Raw genomic sequence first — 26,538 nt, 5'->3', positions numbered from 1 at the left:
GGAAAAGTCTCTCTATCAACAACTTCACATTCATCTAAAATTAGCCCAACCAAAAAAAATACTTAGATGCCCAGGGGGGTACTAAAGTTTGGTTTTGGTAGGGGTGTGCTGCTGAGAATTTAAAAGTGGGCCCATCAATATACCAATTTCTCAAGAATTTTGGACCCATTGATATACCAAAATTCAATATTTTTGGCCAAATTTAACATAAATTGTCTGTGTTTTTACAACTTTTCCCCCAAATTTGGAGGAAATCTGGAAGGAAAATATTGGCTACATTGAGGCAAAATTTGGCTATTTTCCAAAAAACAAATTTGAAAATTTTGAATAAAGGACCCATCCATATACCAAAATTGGCCTAAAAGAGAGTCATATACCAAAAGGCCACAAATGCTACCCATGTTTGCAGCACATCCCTGTATGGTCATTTGTACTGAGTACCCCCTCCCGGGCTTAGAGGGAACACTGCACATGCTATAAGTGATTAGGGAGTGATTTCTGCTTGTTATTTTTATGGACACATCAGTCAAAAACTTTTCAAATTGGCATATATTGATTTGGAGCTGAACTCTGGTTTGTATTTTCTATTACACAGTATGCAGCTTAGTCGTATATAGTTAGTGTTATACACTAAAATGTATTTTTTTTAATCTTGTGGATACTTTTTATCTACATTATGTTATTTAGAATTGTGATGAGCACAATGGGTCATTCTAGTTAAAACCATACATCTCTATGGAAGATATGACCTTAATCTCTTACACAGGGGGTGTAGATTTCAAATGGAGTCACCAATTCAGTTAACCCCCATTTGAAATTCACTCTCTCTGTGTGGAAGATAAGGTCATGTCTTCCATAGGGGGTGTATGGATTTCAACTGGAATAGCCCAATTGAACTTTTTATAGCATATTTTGTATAATGTTAGAATAATTGATAGTGGTGTATCAAGCCAAATGAGTTGCCTATAACATACATGTAAGGGTACGTTTGTGAAGATTATCATTCATCCAGGACTTACTATTTTTGAGTGGGAAATTTTCAAGTCCAATCCTGAACGTATCATCAGCCCTACTGATCATCTATAGTTCAGCAATCAGGAAGATACCTCTCAGGTTGAACTCAAAGGTGGTGACCTGTGATACTACAACATCCGTTTCACAGGTCAATGAACTTTTACCGCCAGATGATCAGTAGGGCTGATGACGTGAAAATTTCCCAAGTCCAGTTGACTAGATTATGGTTCAAATTACATGTAAGAGAGCCAACTAAAATATTGATAAAGCCTTGTGATGGAAAGTACTAGTTTCATGAAGAGAGGGAGTGGTTAAACTGTTGATTATGTTTCTAATAAATATGTACGGTATTGTTAAATCATTGATGGTATTTTGACCTGCTTCTTGTATTAGCTTGGTAAAGAAACTACATGTATATACAATCCAACCTCTCCTATCCAGCTGTGATGTACCAATCATTATCTGGATAAGTGAAAATCTGGATATGTGATATGTGTAATCCTGCATCAAGTATCCAAAAATGCTGACGTAAGGACAGACAGTAAAAAAATTTACTTAATATTGGGAAACAACGCAGAAAAGATGATATTTGAGTATTACATATTGCCATGCAATATGATGTAAAGGCATCACAAAACATATTTGCCATGCAGATCACTTGTTTTGATTACAGAAAGATCTGTATAACAGAGGTCCAGATAAGGGAGGTTGGACTGTAGTTACATTTATAGGATTTGATCGATCTGTTGCTGCATTTTCTAAAACTTACCATGTCTCAAGAATAATGAGTCTAATTTGGATTGGATTTTAACGTTATGTCTAATGATTAACCAAAATAAAACGGATGTAAGTCAACGAAATTTATTGCGATGTAATGTATATGACCAAAATGAAAATGTTGATGTAGTTTTAATATATTGTAGCACTTGGAACCTTCAATCATTAAATGCAAAAATTAGCATTGATTTGTCCAACAATACAATAATTTAACTTCACCGGCTTGCAAATGTGCAATAATATTGAGTGGAACATGAATGCTCCTGTGTGAGAAAAAATTAAGAGAAACAAAAACAATGACTTCAAAGCAACAAAATAATTGCATTAAAAATGCAATTTAAACAATCTACAACTACTTCCTATTCCAGAAAAACAGAACTAATTTTTTGGAATTAAAAAAATATTATCCGGTTTTGCCAAATGAAAAATAGCTTAATCCTAATCCTTTAGGTAGTCCTAACTGGCAATAAAGGTCAAATTTTAATATTTGGTCATTTTTTGGAAATAAGGGCCAAAAACATGCATTTTTAGGGTGTTTTTTGAACTTTTTCATATTCTGTGACAATCAGGCCCAAAGACTTGAACATAGACTTATTTCAAGTTATGCATTCTAATTTTTGGAAAATACATTTTCCAATCTTTTTCAATACCAATTAGCAAAAATAACATATAATATTAAAATTATGACTCATAGCCTATACTCAAGATTTTGAATGCTTAGACTTGTGCCAAGTCTTACAATTTTGTCACTACCATTGTAAGAAAACATGCAAAATTGTATGTTTTTGGACCATTTTACCTCAAATTGCAAAAATATTAAAATTTGACTTTTATTGCCAGTTAGAACTAACTATTAGGATTTAGCTATGTTTCATTTGGCAAAACCGGATAATATTTTTTTAATTCCAAAAAATTAGTTCTGTATTTTTCTGGAATAGGGAGTAATTGTCTAACATAGCTGTACTTTGCCATTGTCTTCTTAGATGACTCTTATAGCCTATAATGATATTTCATTTTCACTTGCCACAAGTCAGGGTATGGAGATGAGTAAAATAATACAATCTTTAAAATAAATAATGATTTATATCAGAAAACAGCCAAACTTGCCTATATTGTACAGGATGCATTGAGAATGGTTTTAGCACTGACCCATTGGTCCACTCTATACTTGTACCATGTGCAATAAGTTGTTGTTTCATTTTGGTTTTTACAAATTTAATTCTCATAATGACTATTTTAAATTGTGTGTGAATACATTTTTATAAACAGTAAGACCAATTTACATTGTAGTGAATTAAGAAAACTTAAAAATTATAAGATTAACATCATACATATCAGCTGAATTCTGAAATAATTTTGCCAACATTGTGATATAAATTTGTTAAGATTAATTGAACCTTTAATGTCATTATAACTGTATAACTAATTTCAAATATATCAACTACCAACTGATACTGAAACCTTACTCTGCCCTTTTCCCTTCTGAAATGGGCTATCTCAGTTGATATTCATACACCCTGTATGGAAGACATAATCTTAATCTTCCACACAGGAAGTATGAATTTCAAATGGGATTACCTGAATGGACTAGTCCATTTAAAATCTATACTATACTCCCTGTGTGGAAGATTAAGGTCATGTCTTCCACAGGGGGTGTGTGGATTTCACCTGGAATAGCCTAATGGGCAACTAGGAGGATGAGACAGTACAGGGTGGGCCATTAAAAAGTTCACACTTTTTTGTTGGCTTATTTCTCAAAAGTGCAAACACATATTGAAATAAGTTGAACATATTTGTAAACCTCTATGTCTGGACTGTCATTGCTGAAAAGGGCATTAACATCCATGGTCTAATTACAAAATGGCGGCCATTTGAAGCAAGGGGGTCAAAAACAACTTTGCACACACGTAAGTCAAATGGAGCGGATGATCACAAGATATATGGTGGTCGCTGGTTCACACCACAATGGATTAGGAACAAAGGAAGAAAAATAACAGTACGCATGAAAGTTCTGTCAATATTTCTCTTCTAAATTAACCATATTTAAATAAAGATTTCTTTTTCAAACAGAATATGTAGCCTTCCAGTTGAACAGAATATGTAACAGTAGCTTTAAATAATCTGCGCAGTTAACGTTTGTTTGCAGTCGCATTCTAGATAATGTGCATAATTTTATACCCGAGTCTTCATGATGGTTATTGCACTATAACATAAATCTTATATAGAGATATAACAAGATAAATTTATAAATAGGTGTCAGGAATGTCTCTCCTTCTCTTCGAAATTATTTCTTCATATAGACACATGTAAACCGTAGCAGTGCTTCAATGGAAACGCAGTTATTTGTCTCAAATTGTCATGAAATTAAAAATATTGCACTAGAAAAGTAAGAATACAAGTAAAATCATATTTGACTCTGATAAAAATAGTTCTGTTCTTCATTACTGCTTATCATGGTTCCATAAAGTCACATATTTATGCATGCCACAGTGAAAATGCTTCTGTCTTTAAAGTGTACTTATCGTCCTTCAACGTGGCCTCCTTGCTCGCGAATACAAATCATCGCACGATCGTACATTATTATGGTGAACTGCTCTTGAAGTAACCCTGGTGCGTCGGATCCTTGTGAACGCATCTGTAATACGTCTCCTCAGCTCTCGCAAATTCCTTGGCGGACCTTCGGCATACACAGACGCCTTGACATCACCCCAAAGCCAGAAGTCCAAAGGTGTCAGATCCGGACTCCTCGGAGGCCACTCCAAGGCCGACAACACGATGCGGAAACAACTCCTGCAATCTGTCTCTAACAGCGATAAGACGGTGGGCGGGCGCTCCGTCTTGAAAGAAACACGCCCTGCGGATGGCCCCGTTCACTTGCTGTCCAAATATTTGGACCAGTTGAGGCTCCAGTTGATCATTGATTATGTCGAGGTAAACGTTTCCATTTATGTTCTGGTCAACGAATATCGGTCCTATCAACCGGTTGTTTCCTGTGACGGCTGCGAGAACACTAACTTTGCGTTTGTCATGTGGAACGTTAAAAGCAAAGTCTCTCGGAGGATTGCCTTCGGTGCATACATCCGTGCGTTTTGAGAAGAGACAGACCCGTCCATTTGAAGGTTTGCCTCGTCAACAACAACAGCGGTATCACAAAAGCGACGTGCTCTGTTAACTAACCAGTTACAAAACTGAAGTCGCCGATTTGGATCTGCTGGTTGCACTCCATGACGCTTAAAGATCTTGTAAGGGTGCCATTCAATATCATGAGTGATGATTCCTCTGAACGTTGTCCTTGGAATATGGGGACAATTGTTCCGTCGAGTACTCAATCTTGGGTTAGCTTGCAAATCCCTTCTAACATCGGCAATGTGATTGGCTGATCTTCCTGTTCGTGGTCTCCCACTGTTAGATTTGTTCCGTTTGAGAACAGTTCCATGTAAGTGAAACTTTTGCTTAATATTATAGATGTGTCGGCGACTAGGAAGTCTGGTATTCGGAAACTGGTTCGGCCATGCATTCAGGACAGAGCGCACCTTTCCGGTTCTTGAAATTTCCTCCTCGATGAAAATTGTTCCTCCTTTGTAAACTGCCGCATTTTGAACAGCAAGAATCACCTCAAAGTACTTACACGGGTATCTCTAACATGAATGACAAGAACGCACGCAAGGCATTTTAAATTTGAAGTTCCCTCCAAAACTAGTGTATTTGTTATGTAAATGAGCATGTCCAATCAGCCTTTTGTGTCAATTTCACAGGTGAATGATTTTCAAACAGTAAACAACTCATACACGCATGAGTCCGATGACCCCGCAATGACACTCAAGTAAATGCATATAGAGTCATCAAACTTTTTTTAAACTTGCTTAAGCCTAAAAACTTAATATGCATGATCATTGTCTATAGTCTTACGTGTGTGCAAAGTGGTTTTTGACTTCTCTGCTTTAAATGGTCACCATTTTGTAATTAGACCATGGATATTTCTGAGAAATAAGCCATCGAAAAAGTGTGAACTTTTTAATGGCCCACCCTGTAGTGACAAATTAGTGGGGATAAGTTACTGAAAAAAAAAGAAAATTGTTTAGATAATTAGATAATAACATGACAAAATTTATGTCAGTGAAGACAAAAATAGATGACTTTAATTTCAATTTTGAGAGGATCCAAACAATAATGTATTCTTGTTGCTTTTTATGACTATCATGTTGCTTTTTGTGGGAAGTGTTTTGTTCCAGTTTATCAAACAATTATGAAAAGTAACAATTAAATTCTGCTTGAAGTATGTTTGAAAATTATGAAACAAATTCCCATTTAATACAATTAGTAAAAGTTAAAATGTTTTCAATTGGATGTATGTGATGTTGTAGTTTATTTTTCTACATATAGTATGAAGTCATGATTTGGAACTACTTATTAGGTCAGGGACGTGTAAGTGGGGTTTTGTCTTTCCTTTAAAAAAGTCAATATTGTAGAACTGAGCTGTCGATATTTGAAGTAGTGTCATATGTAGCCTTAAGATGACATTGAATGCTCTAGCCTTATGCAGACTAATGTAAGAAAAGATTAAATCCTATATCCTACTCGGGGGTTAATGATGCCATAATAGGAATATGTAATGTAATGTTGAAACAAATTTAATGACCACTTTTGGTAGATAGAATATTGTACAGGGTGAGTCAAAAAAAGTGCAATAGAGAAAAGAATCCATTTTTATTTAAGAACCGAGTTGGACTTTTTATGTTTTAAAATACTTTATATATGGTATATCCATCAATGACCTTGTGTGAAAAAATTAAGGAATTAGCATTTACCGTTTTGTTTTTATGATACATTTTATAGCGCTACCCAATTTTAATGTTTGTCCAAGAGACATCTAAAATTTGAATGTCGGCCCACTCTGTGTAAGGAAGATTTGGAACAACTGCCATTTTCTTAGCCTCATTGGCATTGAAATAAAATGGAGCACCTAAAGTGTTATTGCCCTTGGTCTTGTTTAAGGAGAAGAAATATAATTTGTTGTTATTTTCATTTTACCTTTACTTTATTCTCTATCAAAAACTTACAAATTTGTCAAAATGAAATGCGCGCAAATTGAAGTGGAGTGAATTACAAAATATCTAATAAGTTGGACATAAACTGGAATTGGAGTCGAGTAAGGTATGAAGGACTTAAAGTAATGTCAGAAAGTTTGTTTGAACAGAAAAAAGAAATTGAAATACGCAAAAATCAACCTTATTTAAGTTAAAGTCATTTTTAGATCTGGTGCCTTTACTGTGCACTGTGTGCTCTCATTTAAAATACATGGTACCTCGTGGACAAATAACGAAATTGGGTATCGCAGCAAAAGGACTCATTAAAATTAAAAGGTAGTCGCGATTCAATTCATATTTTCTCAGAAGATGGCCATTGAGTGTGGCATATATAGAATCTTTCAATATTGGGAAAGTTCGACTTGGTTCTTACATAAATATCGATTCTTTGCTCTATTGCAGTTTTTTTGACTCACCCTGTATGTGTATATAAATATATCATTGACTTAAAATTGACATATTTGCAGTTGAAAAATTCAGCAATTTATTAATTTAATGTATTGTGAAGATTGTGACTTAAGTATATGTGAAATCACAAATCGTTGTTGGGCAGGAAAAACCTCTTATTCCTTGGGTCCCACTGACTCACTACCAAAAGTATTTTCATCATCAAAAATTGACTATAACATAGTCTATACTGTGATTGAACCTGCCAAAATTTGCAATTTTAATACTGAATGGGCCAAAGTGATGGCACTTGTGGCCTAAACTACTTGAGAAAGGTGTGCATTACATTTTTGGTCAATTTTGTCTCAGTATTTCGAGCCAGGAGGGGAAACTTTCCCCAGCCCCCCCCCCCTTCAGTACACCTCTTATTACATTGTTTCACTTTACTTACCATAAATTATTGTAGTCTATTACAATGCAACGGACTGTGCATATTCTCCTTTAAATCTGCAAATAAGGTGTCCTTATTAAAGTAAAGTGAAAAATTCTGATAACTATTCCTGTATAGAAATATGCTATTTTTGTATGGTAATCAAAATGTTTATAATTTTATGGGTGAGAAAGTGAAAAATAAATATTGTGACATCACATCATATTTGCTGGTTTTAGTTGTTGCTTTATTTGATGCTTTTAATTGTCCTTTGCAGGCAATTGCATTTTACAGTAGACCCTATTGAATAAACCAACTGGAATGGTATCACAATTTAAATGGCAGCCATGTTGGTGGACAGTTCTAAGTGTTAGAGGGACAGGTCTCTAGTTCGATTCCACAACACATCACCTGTTTTATTGTAGTATTATGAGAATTGCCCCATGGAAGCCTCTTGGTGGATACACTTATTTAAGTGAGGATGAAATTATTCGATTGGGTCTATAATTGGGTTTTGATTTTTGAATATTTTTAAAAATCCTTGTTTGAATCATTATTCAAGAATCCAGGCTTAACATATATTTTCCTGTGCAGTTTTTCAATAAAAATTGAGATCTTTATTAAAGAGAATAAGGAAATCAATGGATCACTCCTAAAAAAATCACAAATCGACTTCCAACAGCCAGAACGAGAGGTGATGAAGGGGTTGATTATTATTATACATTATTATTACTGATATTAATAATAATTAGGTGTTCAATTAACTTGCACACACAGGTTTAATTGTTTTCTTTCAAATTGTTATTCAAAAAAATATCTTGAAAGAAAGGCTGATTTCACATTCCACTAGTTTGTGTTTTCATATTTTCCACAGCAACCCCTCTATAAATGATTGTAATACCTAATGTGTGCTTACAGGGTGTATCAAATGATTGGTACCCATCAGATAGTGTAAGAGTGGTCGAAATCAACTGCATATCCAATTGAATTTCAAACTTGTAAGTGTTGATTTCTCACATGAAAATTATGTTTCAAATTTTCTTGTTGCGTATTCTGAAAGAACGTCTTGCTAAGTGTATTTGGTGAATGTTAATATGTAAAGCCAGTTTTAATATTCCTATGTGCCTGCGTTCCATCGCGTCCGTGGGGGAAAGCACTCAATGAAAGTGCTGTGGTGTGGCTAAACATTAATTTTGATCCTTTGACTTATTGTAATTTAGATTCATTTTTATTCATTTTTTTCACCAAATACTCTTTGAAAGAATGTGTTTAGGAAATTGGAACAGTTAGAAACTGACTTTCCAACTTTGAGATATTAATCTAAATTGGGCAAAGTTATTGGACCACCCTGTATAATGAGATACAGCAATATTTTGCATTTCAGTAATGGTTCTAATGACTACCAATGCCGTTTTTATTTTTCTCCTTAGGTCTTCTTTCCAAAACCAAAAGAAAGGCCAATCTAAAAATAGTTGCAGTCTGGTTTCTTTTGTCATTTTCCATTAAATGCCTCGCAATTACTACAAAAAAGTGCAGTTTTGAGTTAATTACAGATTAATTAAGACCAATCCTGGCAACAAAAGTCAAATTGCCAGGGTAACATTATACGTTACGTATACTTCCAGATGTATCTGGAAACCGCTCTTGGCTGTCAAATAGTCAAGCTTTTGTGGCTTCCAAACCCAGCTCAAGGTAAAATGATAGCCGCTCAGTGCTCATAATGCATATGCGCAGAATCATTATCATTGAGGTAGCTTACACCATCAGTTCCAGTCTTCCCCAAACCATATTCAGCACTGAGCGAAGCAGGTGGGTTGATTGCTGCTGATCAATTAGGTATGTTATATATAGCTCGGTTCTGTCAAAGCTATTAAATTTCAACCAATGTTTCTTTAAACACTGTTTAACAAATGCAAAATTTATTTTAAAATATCAAAAAAAGCAAACGTTTTCAAATCTTGCATAAAATAATCAAAATACAACTTTCAAGTATTGATTTTCAATTACCGTTTTCTGTTGCCATGACAATATTATATTTTAAATGAAGAAAATGGAATCAGCTGAACCTACCCAACCGTGCCTGACTGCAGATAAAACAGCAGAAGCAAGAAGACATAGCAATATATGTGTATTATCGGGTTCACTTTTGCTACGTGGTTGTCAAAAAGAACGCACGGGTAAGTTACATTTTTTTTGAAAATATTTGTCTTTATACATTTTAATTTCGCTTGTGAATTAACATTATTTTCTTCTTTCTTTCTTTCTTTCTTTCTTTCTTTCTTTCTTTCTTTCTTTCTTTCTTTCTTTCTTTCTTTCTTTCTTTCTTTCTTTCTTTCTTTCTTTCTTTCTTTCTTTCTTTCTTTCTTTCTTTCTTTCTTTCTTTCTTTCTTTCTTTCTTTCTTTCTTTCTTTCTTTCTTTCTTTTCCTTCTTTCTTTCTTTCCTTCTTTCTTTCTTTCTTTCTTTCAGTCTTTCAGTCTTTCTTTCAGTCTTTATTTCTGTTTTTCTTTCTCTCCTTCTCGTTTTCTCTCTTTCTTTGCAATGTTGTATTTTCAAGTCGGTAATAGACTTTCCGTTACACGAGAATCTTGCTATCTTCAGTAGATAACAATGCATATCAAAAGACCCATTGACTTCAGCATTATACCAAATGTTATTATTTAATATGTACTACACCTCATAGTTGTCCTGATTATACATGTATGTATATACACAGCAAACACAAAACGTTTTCGACATCATTCGCAAAAGGTTCGAAAAGGTTGCCAGAAAACGTTTAAATGTCGGGTTATTTAAAGGGTATAAGACATTTTCATACCATTCAAAAACATTTTTGATAACTTACTGCAAATATTCGAACATTATAATGTTATTTAAGTGTTGACAAAATATTTGGCAAAAAATGTTTCCAAAAAATATTTTACATTAACATTTTGAAAATATTAAAAAAAATATTTTAGTGTGTTTTCATACAAAACGTTTTAAAACGTTTTCATGACCTTAAATATAACCCGACATTTAATGATATTTAATTTTAAACGTTTCTAAAAATCAAAACCCAAAAAACCTGTTTAAAACGTTTTGTGTTTGCTGGTTAGGCCTATTCACTGGAGGAGTATAAAAAGCTAAATAGCAAAATGCTAATACTTTACCTGTATTTATAAATACAATACATCCAAGGATAAAGGTCCAACGAATAGATAATAGCCCATATTCATGGACTATCTTCAAAAAACTACCAAATCATGACGGTCAGTGGTGTCAATCCATCTTGAAAACCGGAAGGGATTCAAAAAGTTCTACCTTCGATAGCTTCATCATGTTCATCGTCACATCAATGTTATTCTTAAAAATCCAACAGAAAATAGTTCAAAATCAGAAATCCTCAATTTGTGAGGTCATAATTCTGATCCTCAATTTGTGAGGTCATTTTGGATAATTCTGTGATTATTAATTCATTTTACGGTAATTGCATTTCTAAGCTTTTTCCACTAACAATGGTAAGTGGAATTCCAGTCGTTTTCAGAAAGCAAACTTGGAAAACCAGACATAGGCCTATCCTTTATTGAAAAGTTACTCATAGAGGTGTGCAGACTGTGCACTTATTTTCTGGAATTTCAATATCCTGAACAGAGATGTGATGATGGAGGTAGAACTTTTTAATGACCCTCGTATAACGTTCTTTTGTAAATGGAAGCTTCTTCGAACTATATAAAATCCGGGGATAGGCCTATATTGCCCCCCCCGGATATTGCCTACAAAATGACAGCAGCCGTACACTCTTAGAAAAAAGTGCAAAGGCTTAGAATTTTGTTTGTTCCGTATTCAGAACCCTAAGCAAAAGTTCTATAAAGAGCCTTGAAAAGTTTTATAAAGAACCGTAGAGATTTAAATAGGCCTACAGGACACGTAGAACTTTCTAATTCATTAATTCAGAGACTCATATCAAAGTTAAGAAAGGTGAAAAGGAGTGTAAATACTCATTTTCTTGGCTAAAGAACTTTTTTTGGTTCTATAAAGAACCTTGCATGTTGGTTTTCCACATACATAAAACTGAATCATTAATCCTCCTTTTCTTAATTTTAGGCCTACATGCTTATCAGCAGAACATTTTCATTTCTTTCAACTCAATGTTGTCGAATGTAAATCCTTTTCCTAGAACTTTTTTCTATAGGTAAAATAAAGAAAAATGGCCTTCAGGTATTCTATTATACCAACTTTTCAATATGCGACATTGAGTATTCGACTCAAACGAATTAATAAATCCTTGATTATTATCATATAGTCTAAATTTCCTCCAATCCTATATTTTTTTTTTTTTTTTTTTTCATTTATTCAACTTTTCAAGCTTCAAACAAGAAAATAAAAATGAAGTTTATTTTTCCGGTAGCTGCAAAATTTAAAAGACAGAAAACAGAAATGGCAGAAAAGGCGGAAAGACACACAGTGTTGAGTTACGGAGTGTTGAAAATGAAGAAGTTAATGTTTGGTTGTTGTTTAATGTTACGGAAATAAGATGATTTTCATCAATAGGCCTACCTATATTTTCTTTTTTTTTTCTTGCACGAAATTATGAATCAGTACAATAAATATGTTATAGTGGTCATCACCTCATGGACTCAAATTATAAAATATCTCTTCATACGACTAAAGTGCTTTTAAACCATTTTAGTAGGCCCTATCATTTTTTTCAGGTCATTTTTTTTCAGGCCCCCCCCCTTAGGAGGGTCAAAAAAATTCAGCCCCCTTAAAAGTAAAGTAAAGTAAAAGTATGTAGGCCGCTCAGGCCATGCGAGTGTATGGTGGGGGGGGCTTTGGGGGAGCGAGCGCCAAGGGTAAAAGCAAGGGGCGAGAAAAGAAAGAACGAAAGAACAAAAGAAAGAAAGAAAGAAAGAAAGAAACTTGAGTAGAAAGAAAGAAAGAAAGCTAAAAAAGAAAGAAAGCTAAAAAAGAAAGAAAGCTAAAAAAGAAAGAAAGAAAGAAAGAAAGAAAGAAAGAAAGAAACAAACAAACAAACAAACAAACAAACAAACAAACAAACAAACAAACAAACAAACTTTTAACTTTGTCATGTCTTGATTGAATCCCCGGACTTAAATCCAAAGTTTGTTGTAGCCCTTTAAATTCCGTCGATGAACGTGTTTAGTATAAAACACCCAAAGACTTGTATTCCAGGTAGCAAAGCGAGCATATATATACTGTAGAAGAGACTACACCCTATCAATTATGCAAATAATATGCGAAGTTCCTTTAATTTCCCGCCATATTTGTTGTTGTGGTACACGATGGGATAGCGTCGATAGCGTGCTTTACGAGTGTTTATGCATGCATGCGGGATTAGCGGCTGCAGTCGATGATGTGGTTGTGACTTGTGAAATAGCAACAAGCCAGCCAGCTGAATTGAACAAAAGCTAAGACGAAAATTTCCTTGAATTTCTTCGCAGAATGGCCGACTATTTGATAAGTGATGGGCCCACACCGTTACCACAAGATGGATGTCCTGCATCACAGCTGTTTAATGGTGGAGATGGTCTGACATACAAGTAAGACAAAAATAGTTAGCATAAATTATCTGCACATCACTCACTGCATGTACACAGCAGCCGCCGTGTATATATGTGTGCAAGTCTATAGAATTTTGATACAGGTCTATTTTTAGTCAATATAAGAATATATTCATGATAATATTATTTTATAATATTTAAATATAAATTATAAATTTAAAGTAAATTCAGTGTAAAATATTTTTGTTTGTCTGCTTGTATAAATTTTAAATGGGTGAGCCACATACATATTATAATACATTGTGATTTGATCGTGTACTGCATTTACATGATTTTGTACTAGAAGTTCTTCAGACATTTCACTTGTCAGAGTTCCGACATTTCACTTGTCAGAGTTCCAGACCCAGTATAAGTACCGTATTCATTCCATTAATTAACCGCCCAGAGCAGAGTGCGTAAACAACATCAATTTGGGTGTCACTTATTTTTGACATTGTTTATACATAATAAATTGCAAACGTAATTTTATTATTGTATAGATCATGGTTTCATTTACTCGAGAACTCTAGCTTTGAATTTGCACACGATAGTTGCGCATTCGATGCTAGAGTGCGTTGCTATCGGATCATTTTTCGGTCGGACAGCGGTGCAACTTTTTGAACTGGAGGTTATTTATTCTGCTGATGTTGAAATTTGGATGAAAGTTATTTTGATGCGTAAACTTTAACTTTTTGAGCAAGATTTGCCTATTTTGGACAGTGTAAAATTTTGCTGAAGTGTAATTTTAGCAACATTTTTGATGCAATCTCCTGTCATGATCGGCTGTGTTTACTTCTGAACTCCCATCCCAGTGGGCACATCAACGTGAAATCAATGTTGAATCAACGTTGATATATCAACGTTGACATCAACCTTTTCGTCAACGTTGAATCAACGTTGAATCAACGCTGAAGCTTCAACCTAATTTCAACCTAATTTCAACCCGATTTCAACCTTGTGTTTCATATCAACCTGATATCAACCTAATTTCAACCGGATTTCAACCTGATTTCAACGTTGAATCAACGTTGAATCAACGTTGAAGCTTCAACCTGACTTCAACCCACTTTCAACCCGATTTCAACCCTTGCGTTTCATTTCAACCCGATATCAACCTAATTTTAACCTGATTTCAACTCGATTTCAACATTACTTTTTAGCTTCAACCTGATATCAACCTAATTTTAACTTCATTTCAACCTGATTTCAACTTCATTTCAACCTAATTTTCATAGGCTTTAATCCTTGGGAGGGGGCGAATTCCTTGAAGAAAAGCGATGCACGCTTCGTGCACATTTTCAAATTTCTTTCATGAATATTGCATTGAAAGGGTGCTCGCGGCCCGGCGCGCGGCGATTGGGGAAGTTAAGTAGAATTTTACACCAAACTCCATCTTGATTTTAACGTACTTTCAATCAGAATAGTTATCTACAGGTATAGTAAAGTCATTGATATGCAAAAGCTTGAACACGACATACTATCATCTATAGACCTAAATTTTCCCAGAGTATTTCGCACTTAGGCCTACATCATTCATATTTGTAAAAGGACAGTTTAAATTTGTCCTAAAAATCAAGTCGCACAAACTCAAAACCAATTTCATAATTATTCGATAATCATATTTCACATTTGTATCATTAATATTGGTCAAATCAGGGTTCAATTTCATCTCGCATGGTGGTGGTTACTGAGTCATTAAAGCAATTTTGTCTTTTGTCATTCGTCAGATGTTATTAATGGATGTACAACATGCTTATTTAAAAGGACGGTGTTCATTTCAGATGATGTTGCATGATCTTATTCTTACTTAAAAAAGAAAATAATCATAAAGTTATGAAAATGAAAGAAAACACATTCTAAGAAATATCAAAGATTACAAATAGAGTAACGTTAAAGAAAAGAAGAGAAATATACATAGTATAACCTGAAGGAATATAGGCCTATTATGATCTTAAACATGTTAAAGTATATAATTGCATCAATATAATATCTGTATATCGTAAAGTTATCAGAGAAGAACATCAAAGAAAGAAAGAACGACAGAACAGAATGGCATGCAATTATAACAGCCATCCGATAAAAAAAAAAAAATAAAGTTGCTTAAGAATGTTTTGGACTTATATAAATTTTAAGATTTAACATGTTTAATCTTTGTAACAATTTATTCGATTAAAAAAAGATTTTAAAAAAAGTAAAAAGAAATTATAGCCTCCATAGGCCTACATGATGAGCTCATTTAAGCATAAATAAAATACAAAAATGTAGGCCTAAAAACATTTAAAACAAAAAGACTCAAAATCAATGACTCAAACACGAACCTTAATATAATGCTACATTTTACTTTACTTTCTTGAGCGATCAGAGTCTGCATGAGTAGGCCTAATAGAACTTTAGTATCTGAGAAAAAAACAGGTCCTATAATTTCGTCGGACTAATATCTCGGGACGAAATTAAAACGTCTTTTGAACGAATATCAATGACACAAGTGCGAAATACTCTGGGCCCGGGACTCTGGTTCGGCCGTAGAATATTCGATGTAACATAATTATCTAGGCCTATGCGTTATTTAATCTAGTCCCATTCTATTTCCAGTTATGTTTATGTTGTATCAAATGTTTGATGACGTAAAATCGATAATATATTTCTACCAGATATTCTACGTATTATTTTATTGATTTTACGTCATCAAACATTTGTTACAACTTAAACATAACTGGAAATAGAATGGGACTGGACTATTAAAAAAAACAAAAAAAACGTAGATATGTTACATCAAATACCGTAAAACCCCTTCTACAAGCATATAGTGTGCTTCTGATGAAAGCTACATTAATCCAGTCGCCATTATGGAGTTTGAGCAAATAAATTACGGATCCAAGCATATACAAACAAGTATTATTTTAAGACCGATCTATTGTATTGGTATATTAACACTTGCTTCAAATTAATTAAGCTTTTATAAAAAACACTATATATGCTTTTAGACGGGTTTTACGGTAGTCTACGTCGAATACTTGGAGTCTTGTTTTATAGCGCCCTAATATAATAGTAATCAATCCTATAATCACTTCATTCTCTTAAACATGTACTAGAAAGAATTTGAATAAAATCATTCATTACAAAAATAATATGCAAGTAGTTTTATAACGTTGTGTAATTTGCATTTATTTTAATTACAACGTTTCTGTTTTTGCACATAATGTTTCACAAATTCATATATTGTATACCGGTACTTAATTCTATTTAAAGAGAAAAATCACAAAAAAAGAAGAAAATTAGTTAATTAGCACAGAAATGAAATAAAAGAATTGAAAGTAAGGAGGATTGAAGTTATAGTATGAGGGAAAGAAATTAATAAGTAAAAGTATATACTAAAAAAGGCATCAAGTTAATAGCAAACCAAAAATCAGAAATCAAAATAACTAAGCGAAAGAACAAGGAGGAGACAAGAAATAGAGACAAATGGCACAGTCAGGAAAGTAGAGAGAAAACGTAACAACATTAGGCCAAGTAAAATAAAAACATATTGCACGTCCGGTTTTTGAAAAAAAGGAGGAGGAAGAGGGGGCTTTTATTTTTTATCAGAAAATCAGTGTAAATACCTGGGTATTTACACTGATTTTATGATAAAAAATAAAAAGCCCCCTCTAATTATCACAAAACTTTCCAAAAGTGTTTCTTGATTATCAGCAAGGCTATAGAAAGCATCTCTAGGTCCTAGACATATTTTTAGAAAAAGTTATGACTGAATTTCAAAAAATAAAAATATAATTGAAGAAACCTCAAAAAGGAAGCGGAGGGGCGTGAAACATGTTTATTTTTTTATTTGGCCTTATAGAACAAAACAGAGGTTCGATGACATCCTAATCCTATATAAAGTGCTTTTGGTGTGATCCCTTTCCCTCCTTAAACGTAAGTGTGAAATGTTGAAAATTCTAACCCAAAAGATAACATTTTACCGATTTTTAAATATTAAACATAATCACACTTTAGGGGTAGCATTAAGGCCCGAAAGTCGGGAGTTGTTTTCCCGTGTTTTCACTCCCGAGCTTGCAGAAAATCAAATATATGGGGTGAAAATTAAATCTCGGGGGTGAAAAATATTTTGCAGTGTCAGGGGTAGGAGGAGTAAGGTTTAAAGTAGAGGGTCAGAGTTCACCCCGAGCTTGCACATATTCCCAATATAGAGGGTGAAAAATTAATATTTTTTAAATTTAGGGGCTATTCACCCCAATCGGGGTTAACGCTACCCTGTTTTTGACCCCTTCCTCTAACAAATGGGCGTTTCTTTAAAGGACATAATCGAACTTTTGGTTTGTTCTCTCAACCTATCTATTTGCACACTTTCAATATGTTTTTAAATTATATAGGGTAGGGGTGGTTCAATAATTATGTGTACCCCGTGAATTATGGGGGGCAACAATTTTGGTAGGCCAAAAAGCGGGGTGGGGAACTTGTTTGGCATGTCAAAAAGGATGGGGACAAGCGATAGGAGGCAGGGCAAGCGATTTTTGGCACATATATTTTTTGGCGTTTCTACATTAGTTGCTATTGGCCAGAACTTCACAGAATTGCAGACGTAGGCATACATTAAAGTATATTCCAAGCTACTACCTTAATAATTCCTATATGTTTTTCTTTTTCGTTTCTTCTTTCCCCCCTTCCGATAGAAAAAAAAAAAAACCTTTTTCAGTATAGGGTTATTCACCCTGGTCTTTGCTGGGGGTCTTTGATGGCATTTGCTTCTTGTTTCTGCGAGAAGGCATAGGCCTACATTGTCACCATTTAAATTATATGGTTTTCATCAAATCCAGACAAGTTTTCAATATCACTATTATCAGCGTATTAAAGTACCAAACTTTTGTTTAATTAGGGCCAAGTCACTTCTGTTGGCTTTGATTCATCTTTTCTAGAGGACTCAGAAAAGTTTACTTCTGCTTCTTTTCCATAGCACATGCTTCAGAGAACCGATACCAGTTTTGTTGCTCCAAGTGTTATCAACCAATGCATGTAAAAGAAAATTTGCGACTGCTCTGCGCAAGGTGTTTATGGCGAAGCTTTGATCCCGTTTTATATCATCCGTGTCTATTCTGAAGTTGGGTCTACATCCTTATTTTTTAATCAAATGCGAAGCCCTATGATATTACATTGTTATTATTATTGTTGGTACCGTACCACTGCTCTCCTGAAATCTTATCACCTTACAACATACTCCCTCTTCTGCTTGATGCATGATTCGGATTGTGTTGATGCATCTAAGGAACAAATTTAAAAGAAGAGACAGAGGTTACTAAAAGTATATTTCCAAAAATTAATTTTTTAATACTTGAAAATAGACATGTCCAGTTATTTCTCACAAAAACATTTGAGATCAAAAGTTAAAACTGTATTATACTATGATCAGCTCTTAGTCTTAATAGGCGGGAATTATTCGGTTTTTGTTACTTCGCGAGTCAATAAAGTTCCAACTAACGCGCGCACGCGTACATCCACACGTCTTCACGCAAAACGCAATTCGCGTAAGTGCTGTGCCCAGCTGTGTGTACGCCGTTCTATATCAATCCATGATGATTATGAGTCCCCGCCTATTAAGAGCTGATCAGAGTATAGTTCAGATGCAAAAGGCGATACATGCCATTTTAAAACCGATAGCATCATGGATTGTCACTTCTTCTGCATCAGCATTAGACGGTTAGACCTCATTTTACAGGCATTCAATGGGCCCTATGCCTAGCAAACCATGCTTTATTCTTATGGCAGATGTTGGTGGCCTTAGTGCAAACAGTTTAAAAATGGCATGTATCACCTTTTACATCTGGACTTTATGCATAGCAAGCCTAAATGAATGCACAAATAATTGAGAACTCTCTGGTTTCTTGATAGAAAAACCTGGTTTCTCGTCTAGCTAGTACTAGGCTAGGCCTACAATATTTGCAATGTATTGCCAGGTACATTTCATTGTAAACTATCCTGCCCTATACTAAAATGCAGTAAACCTTTGACGAGCGCGTATTGTAAGGATACATCGCGTATTTACTGCGTTGCACGCACTTGTCTCCGATTGGCTGCTAAGGCGTTCTGTTGTTGCTGAGTGGAAATTTATGAATGAACTGTGCGCCATACGCGTTGTTAGCGCCGAATTTGCAACATCGCGGTAGTCGCGCTCGTCAAAGGTTTGCTGCATTTGACTATAGGCTAGCCTAGCATGCGCCGTAGGGTAGGCTACACATGTACTGATGTAGTGATGTGCACCATAATAAAATCCAAAATAAGACAATCATCATGTCTGTGCTGATCATGTTTTGCTACATTATTTATGCCTAGGCTAACCTAGGGCTAGGCCTAACCCAGTCAGTACTACTACTAGTACTACTAGACAGGGGTAGCGCTAGGTTGCTTTTTGGGGTCCCGGACCCACCAAAATAGAGTTCGGACCCCCTGTTTTTAAATTTTCTGCAAGTTCAGGGTCCCTGCAGACCCCAGTTTTTCAATCTAGCGTTTATTGCAGACATACTATTTATGCTGCATTTGTGCAACTCGGACTCACCAAACTTTACTCCGGACCCCCTACTTTTTAATTTTCTGCAAGTTCGGGGGTCCCCTGCGGACACTGGAGTGTTTAGTTCTAGCCCTATACAGCCGTTTTCGCCGAACGTTTGTCAAACAATTGCCGAGCACAAGCGTTTGTCAAACATTTTAAATGCCGCAAACGTTTGGCAAGCGTTTTGATCGCCAAATGTTTGTCAAACGTTTGGCGAAAGCGGCTATGTACCCCTGCTACTAGAACTAGTTTTGTATCAGCTTTATACTCGTACTTAGTAACAGCTAGACGGTACCAAGCATGCTAAATTGCTCATGTCATGTGCTTAGACTTAGTGCCTGCCCTAACGTCGCCTAAGCATGTAAAAAGTTAAGGCTAAGCTAAGCCATGTCATGCATGTATAATTGTAAGCCTAAAGTAACAATCCATGCAAAACACAATTCACCAGACACCAAATGAAGGCAGAGTAACTGAGTAAGTTGGACCTAGAAATGCTATTGCTTGCTAGTCTTAGACAGGTCATTATACAAAACAATTATGCATACCAATTACCATCATGTAGACCTAGTCAACATGGTCAATGAGCATGGCAAACATGCATGCATGGTAAATTTAAGCTTATCATACACACGATACATGTCATATTATTACAAGCTGGCTGAACTTAAATGCTTTATTTTGTTTCCTGATAATGCACAATTCACAATCAATCAAAATTCATACAATAATTTACAGAAAAATAAAGGTGTACTTACCAGTTTTTATTTACAAAATAAGTTCAAAGCTATGTGCATCATTTCTCCTTCTGCTTGTTCCAATTAATTAGCTGGTAACTAAGTAGTGTTGGGCAGTATCCAATACTCAGGTATAACAGTGTTGGGTGATATGCAATGCAATTGGGTAGTATTAGGCATTGCAAATTTGCAATACATTTCAACTTCATATTATTAAAAATAAATAAATATATAAATAAATAATTTAAATAAATAAATAAACAATTAATTAATAATTAAATAAATAATTAATATTAAATAATTATTAAATTAAGCAATTACTTAGTTAATCAAATTATTTAATAAATAATTACATTATAATAATTGAATATATAATTTGAATAAATGATTTAAATAAATAAATAAACAATTAATTAATAATTAAATAAGTAATATTAAATAATTATTAAACTAAGCAATTACTTAGTTAATCCAATCATTTAATAAATATTTACATTATAATAATTAAATATAGGCCTATAATTTAAATAAAAAATAAATAAACAAAGAATTAATCATTAAATAAATAATTAATATTAAATAATTATTAAATTAAGCAATTACTTGGTTAATCAATTTATTTAATAAATAATTAAATTATAATACCGGTAATTAAATATATGATTTAAATTTAAAATAATTAAAATAAATAAACAATTAATTAATAATTAAATAAATAATCAATATCAAATAATCAATAAATTACGTAATTACTCAGTTAATCAAATTATTTAATAAATAATTAAATTATAAAATTTAATCTATATTTATTAATCAGTTAAATTAGTAATTAGATAAATTAATAGTACATTAATTATTAATTTATTATTGACATATTAATTAATATTATTATGAAATAGACACAGGGCGGATTTACCATTGGGCCAGATGGGCCCCCAAATTGCAGTGCACTTGAGAGCCATTACGGGCCGGGGAGAATTAACGACAGGCCCTCTTTGATCAGCAATGACGTGCAGGACTTCATAAGTGTGTGTGTGTGGGGTGGGGGGGGGGGGGTGTTAACCGCATGTAAACAGCAGTGACAATTTCTTAAGGTTCGAAAGTAGCGTGTTTAGCTACCACATAATATTAGGGGGGAGCGGGGAGTGTTCGCCCTATTTTTTTCTGACCAGCTAGCCTGGCGATGTCAATTTTAAGGTTAGGGATGAAATGATAATAGCCCATGTGAAAGACCTACGTCTTGGCTATGTACGACCACAATATCAGAACTATGGGCCTTATAGCAACAGGATAGCGCAAACAAACAAAAATTGCAAAATGGCAAACTTGTCCCTTGTTGGGGCAGGTTCGCCCATATGGTGGGGTAAGTTCACCCTAAATCAAAAAGAAAAAAGGTTATAACATTGCAAAACAATAACATATTCAATACAAACATTATTTCAATAGGCATTCATTATCTTCTGAGGAGTTACTAAATTTATTGCAGGGGTCGTGGTCAGGGTAAAATGTAGGGGTCAAGAGCTTAAATGTATTTTTTACAACTTCGGGGGGGGGGGGGTTATGGATTAGGACATGAATGGTGGTATGAGTATGCCTAATACTGATACCACAAAAAACATGTTTTTCAGTAGTTTTACCTTGTTTAATGGTATAATTATAAATATTTTGCATAATACGCTGATGGGGCAGGTCCGCCCACCAGTTTGAGTTAAGTCCGCCCGGGAAAATAATAGGGCGAACATGCCCCATCCTCAAAAGGGAAAACGGTTCCCCTTGTGCACATTGAATTTTCCTCAGGGTATGCAAAATACAAATCGAATGCTGAGTTTATAACTGCATTAAATCTTTGACAAATCCCATATGTTATACATATTGCAGCTCATTATGTTTGCTGGGGGGTCGTAACATAAACATGAATTTCAGGGGAGGGGGACAAAAAAGCAACACTTTTGCACAAAATTGCCACAAAAAGGGAATTTTTTTGTAAGGGGTTGGGTTTTTGCCTTAAAAATCTTGAGGGGGCAAAGAAAAAAGTGCGAGGCGGGCAAGAAAAAAAAAAAATTGGGAGGGGGAAATTCTCCCTCACCCCCAGCCTAACGTAGTGCCGCCACTGAAACAAATGACCGTCTGGGTATGCTTCGATGGAAAAACCGCGCAGCTCAAAGCCGCTGAATTTAGCGCTGACTGATACCCCGGGACTGATATCAGCTCTAAACGACACCTAAACTGCTAATTTTGGTATATTCCAGGCGATTTTCCAACCAGAAAGGCAAGAAAGAACCTTAATTTTGATCGTTTGCACCTCCAAAAGACCACCGTTACCTCAAAATCATTCAGGGGGAGAATTCTCACCAAAAATGAAAGGAGGACAAAAAGGTACATGGACGGGTCAGGTGCGGGGTTATGATATTAACAGAAATGTTCATTATACAGGAAGAAGAAATTGGCTGAAGAAAAAGATGAAAAGAAGAAGTGGAAAACTAAACGATGTAGAAAGACTCCATTTTGCATTAAAATTTAAAAACATAATTAAACAACAAAACCTTTCATGCAGACAGTATAGTAGGCAGTGGCGAAGATATCTTTTTGACATGGGGTGGGGGGGAATTGCTTAAAAGTATTGTGAATCCAGCGCACCGAGCACTACTAATATTAGAATAAAATGATATGTATAGGCCTACAAATTCGCGCAAAGGGGACGAAACATTTTGCCATATTGAAGCTAAACTGATAAATAGGCCTATGGTGCAAAGATGGTCGCGCAAAAAATGGTCGGAACCTACATACAGGCGTCATGGGGGGGGGGTGATAGCAGTGGCAGATCTAGAGCAGACAGAGGGGGGATGGGGCAATTTTTGACGCTTGTAGAAATATACCCGGGTAACTTTTGCACAATGAAGACCTACCGGTAATTGAAGCGATTTGGTGGACAATTTTGGCACTATCAGTGTGTAAAATTTGAAAAAGCCGAATTTGTGAAATGAGCGGTCCATGAACTTGAAGCCTTTTGTATGTGGACAAGTTTTCCCTCATTTTTGCCTATAAATTGGGTTAAACATTGGCAAATGCACGAAAGCAGAAGCGAATATGGCCAGTTGCATATATCGATACGCAGATATTATGATATATTTTGTGTTTTGTTGTTGCCAATTTCTTTGTAGCATGTATGTAATTCAGCCTTTTGGCTGCCATATGCATTGTTGTAATAAACCTTGAATAATAATAATAATAGAGGGCACGGCAGAGGGGGTGTCTGAGGGAGATGTTCCCCTATCAGAAGTTGGAAAATTTTGCAAAATGAAGGTCCAATTGAAGCCACTTGGTGCATCATTTATACACTATTTAAATCAATTGCTTTAAAGAGAAAAAAGGGCCTGCTCTCATCTCAATTTGCAAAACGGCAGCGAAGTGGTCAATAACCTTGAATTACGAAAAGGTGGATATACAGAAATGGTACCAAAATTTGAGCAATCTATATTATTGGTTGAAAATAGGCCATAATTATATGAAAAAGAACATCACTGTACCCAGTATATGGTACAAATGTATGCGCGCGAAAAAATGCCATATTAAAGCTAAAGTGATATGATATGAATAAACTTGCACGAAGCGGGCAAAATTTGGTCCTTTTGGGGCTAGAATGGCCGGTGGTCAAATATGAGGTTAACTTGGAGCTACTTGGTCAGAAACACGGCATATGTACTGACATACAGGCGTCAACATGCATGGGAAGGGGGGATTGTATGGATCGCCCCACCTCCCCCCCCCACTCACTAGCATGTGTATAGCAGGCTGATGGTTAATGAAAAATATTAATGTGGATGCACGATCCGAAAGTGTTGAGAATATCGAAAACCATATAGGCTCCTATTGTAGGCCTATATTAAATTTTACTTTACGTGCATGCACATTAATATTTTTCATTAACCATATAACTGCTATTGGCCTACACATGTTAATGTCTTGTTCTGAAGGTATTCAGTTAACTATTTAGCTCTCGGCCTATTAGTGAAAAAGAATAGGCCTACAACTGAGATGGTTTTTCCGACACTGTTTGTCCCAGTCTTGTGGATGGTGCACATCGTGGATGGTGCACATCGTGCATGCACATTAATATTTTTCATTAACCATTTAGACCTATTTGCTATTATACACTTGCTATGTCTAGAATTTGTCTTCTGAGTATTTAGTTAACTATTTAGCTCTGGTGCAAATAAAAGCCCGCAAGATGAGGTTGAAGTGATATTTCAACGTTGATTCAACAACGTTGAATCAACGTTGATTCAACGTTGAAATCTGGTTGAAATTTCAACCTAATTTCAACGTTGAAATATCAACCTTATTTCAACCTTACTCAATGTTAGGTTGAAATAAGGTTGAAATCAAGTTGATTTAAATTTCAACCAGATTTCAACGTTGAATCAACGTTGAAATATCAACCTGATTTCAACTTCAGGTTGAAATCACGTTGAAATCAGGTTGATTTGCATTTCAACGTTGATTCAACGTTGATTCAACGTTGACATGTCAACTTGTGCCCACTGGGATTGCTTTACACGGTGTCATGCTTCAGCGAATCCGACTAGATTTTGAATGCAATGGTCTCTAGCCTAGAATGTGAAGCTATCGGTGAGCAAATTCTTGGCTAGAGTTCTCGAGCAAGGTTTCATGTTTCATATGTAGTTACCGTACTGACTCGAGTATGAGGGAGAGCATGGCGCAATGGTTAGGGTAATAATAGTGTATGAGGTCCCGGGTTCAATTCCCGGTGGTGGCGATTTGCTGGGATATTGACTTGGGAAAAAGAAAGTCTGAAATTGATTGGCAACTTCTGTAGATTAAATTCAGACTTCCGCTCTCCCCATGGTTCATTTAGAATTGGGTCAATGAATCATGAAAGTACTCAGTCCTTCGGAGGGGACGTTAAGCCGTCGGTCTCGTGTGCAGAGAGCCATAACTGTACATGTATTTCGCAGCCAGTTTCGAAAAGAGTAGGGTGTTAACCCCTGACTGTTCCCAACCCGTCTCGGTGTTCAAATGGACCCCAATGGAAATAAGCTTCAATAGAGGCTTTCTTGGGTTATCCAGGGTTGTCAAACCCGAACAAATCAAATTATCCCTGTAAACTGAGTGAAACAAATCAAATCGAATATCATCTGCTGGCCAATTCCATGCCAAAAGTGCCTTTTGGAAATTTTTAACAAAATTTTGGAACATTGCTCAAAACAGGAGCATTTATTTCAAACTAGCTAATCATGCCTCCATAGATTGATGTCAGACCTACTGCAAGATAATAAAGAAAAAAATCTGAGGAAGTACCTTGACAGTTTTTTTTCATTATGAGAAACGTTACGGACGTTACATTTGACATAAAATGTAACGTCCGTAACACTAAATCAACAGTGTAGGACGATACAGGAGTATTAATTTCAAACTTACTTTTCATGTTTACATAGAATGGAGTCAGGGCTTACTCAATATAGTTAACAGAAAAAAATAAAACACAGAACTGAGTGGAGATAAAAGGATATGTACCATCTGTCAAAAAGGCAGGCACTTTCGCGTAACGTCCGTAACGCTCGTTTCTAATTTCTGTAGCTAATTAACTAAGAAAGCCAAAGCAAAATTGCTTCATTATATTGAACATTAGAGTGTGTACCAGTAGCATACTAAGAAATAAAGTGTTATCCTAACAGCAAACATGTGTGCTATTCACTTAAAAGTTGCAAGTTGCATGTATCTGTAACGTCCGTAACGGTGGAATTGGCCTGCTTCAGATTCCTCTCTTCTTCTGCACTACAGAAATGGAAACATACATGTACCTGGCTCATGGAATTCTACCCATCCAAATGTCAGGACGTAAGATTAAGAATCGCTAACAAACGCAAACCAACCTGCACACCCAAAACACTCTGGTGGATTCCAAGCTCAATTTCAATGACCACATCGATGCCACCACAAAGAAAATAAATTCAAGCAGTGCTTTTCTGGGGGGCAATTTCCATCACTGCAACAAAACAATCAAAG

General features: G+C 35.2%; 1 protein-coding gene across 1 annotated transcript in view; it reads left to right on the top strand.

The window, feature by feature from the left end:
• Positions 1–13,017: 13,017 nt before the first annotated feature.
• LOC140148527 (inosine-5'-monophosphate dehydrogenase 2-like) overlaps positions 13,018–26,538 on the top strand; it is a 49,992-nt gene continuing 36,471 nt past the window's right edge. Inside the window, 1 exon segment of the mRNA XM_072170516.1 lies at positions 13,018–13,236. Within this exon segment, the coding sequence (XP_072026617.1) occupies positions 13,139–13,236 (98 nt within the window). The 5' untranslated portion in view covers positions 13,018–13,138.

Source organism: Amphiura filiformis, chromosome 3 (genome assembly GCF_039555335.1).
Source record: "Amphiura filiformis chromosome 3, Afil_fr2py, whole genome shotgun sequence".
NCBI classification, from domain to species: domain Eukaryota; kingdom Metazoa; phylum Echinodermata; class Ophiuroidea; order Amphilepidida; family Amphiuridae; genus Amphiura; species Amphiura filiformis.
The sequence above is the reverse complement of the archived record's forward strand: the minus strand, read 5'-3'. Positions and strand labels throughout refer to the sequence as shown.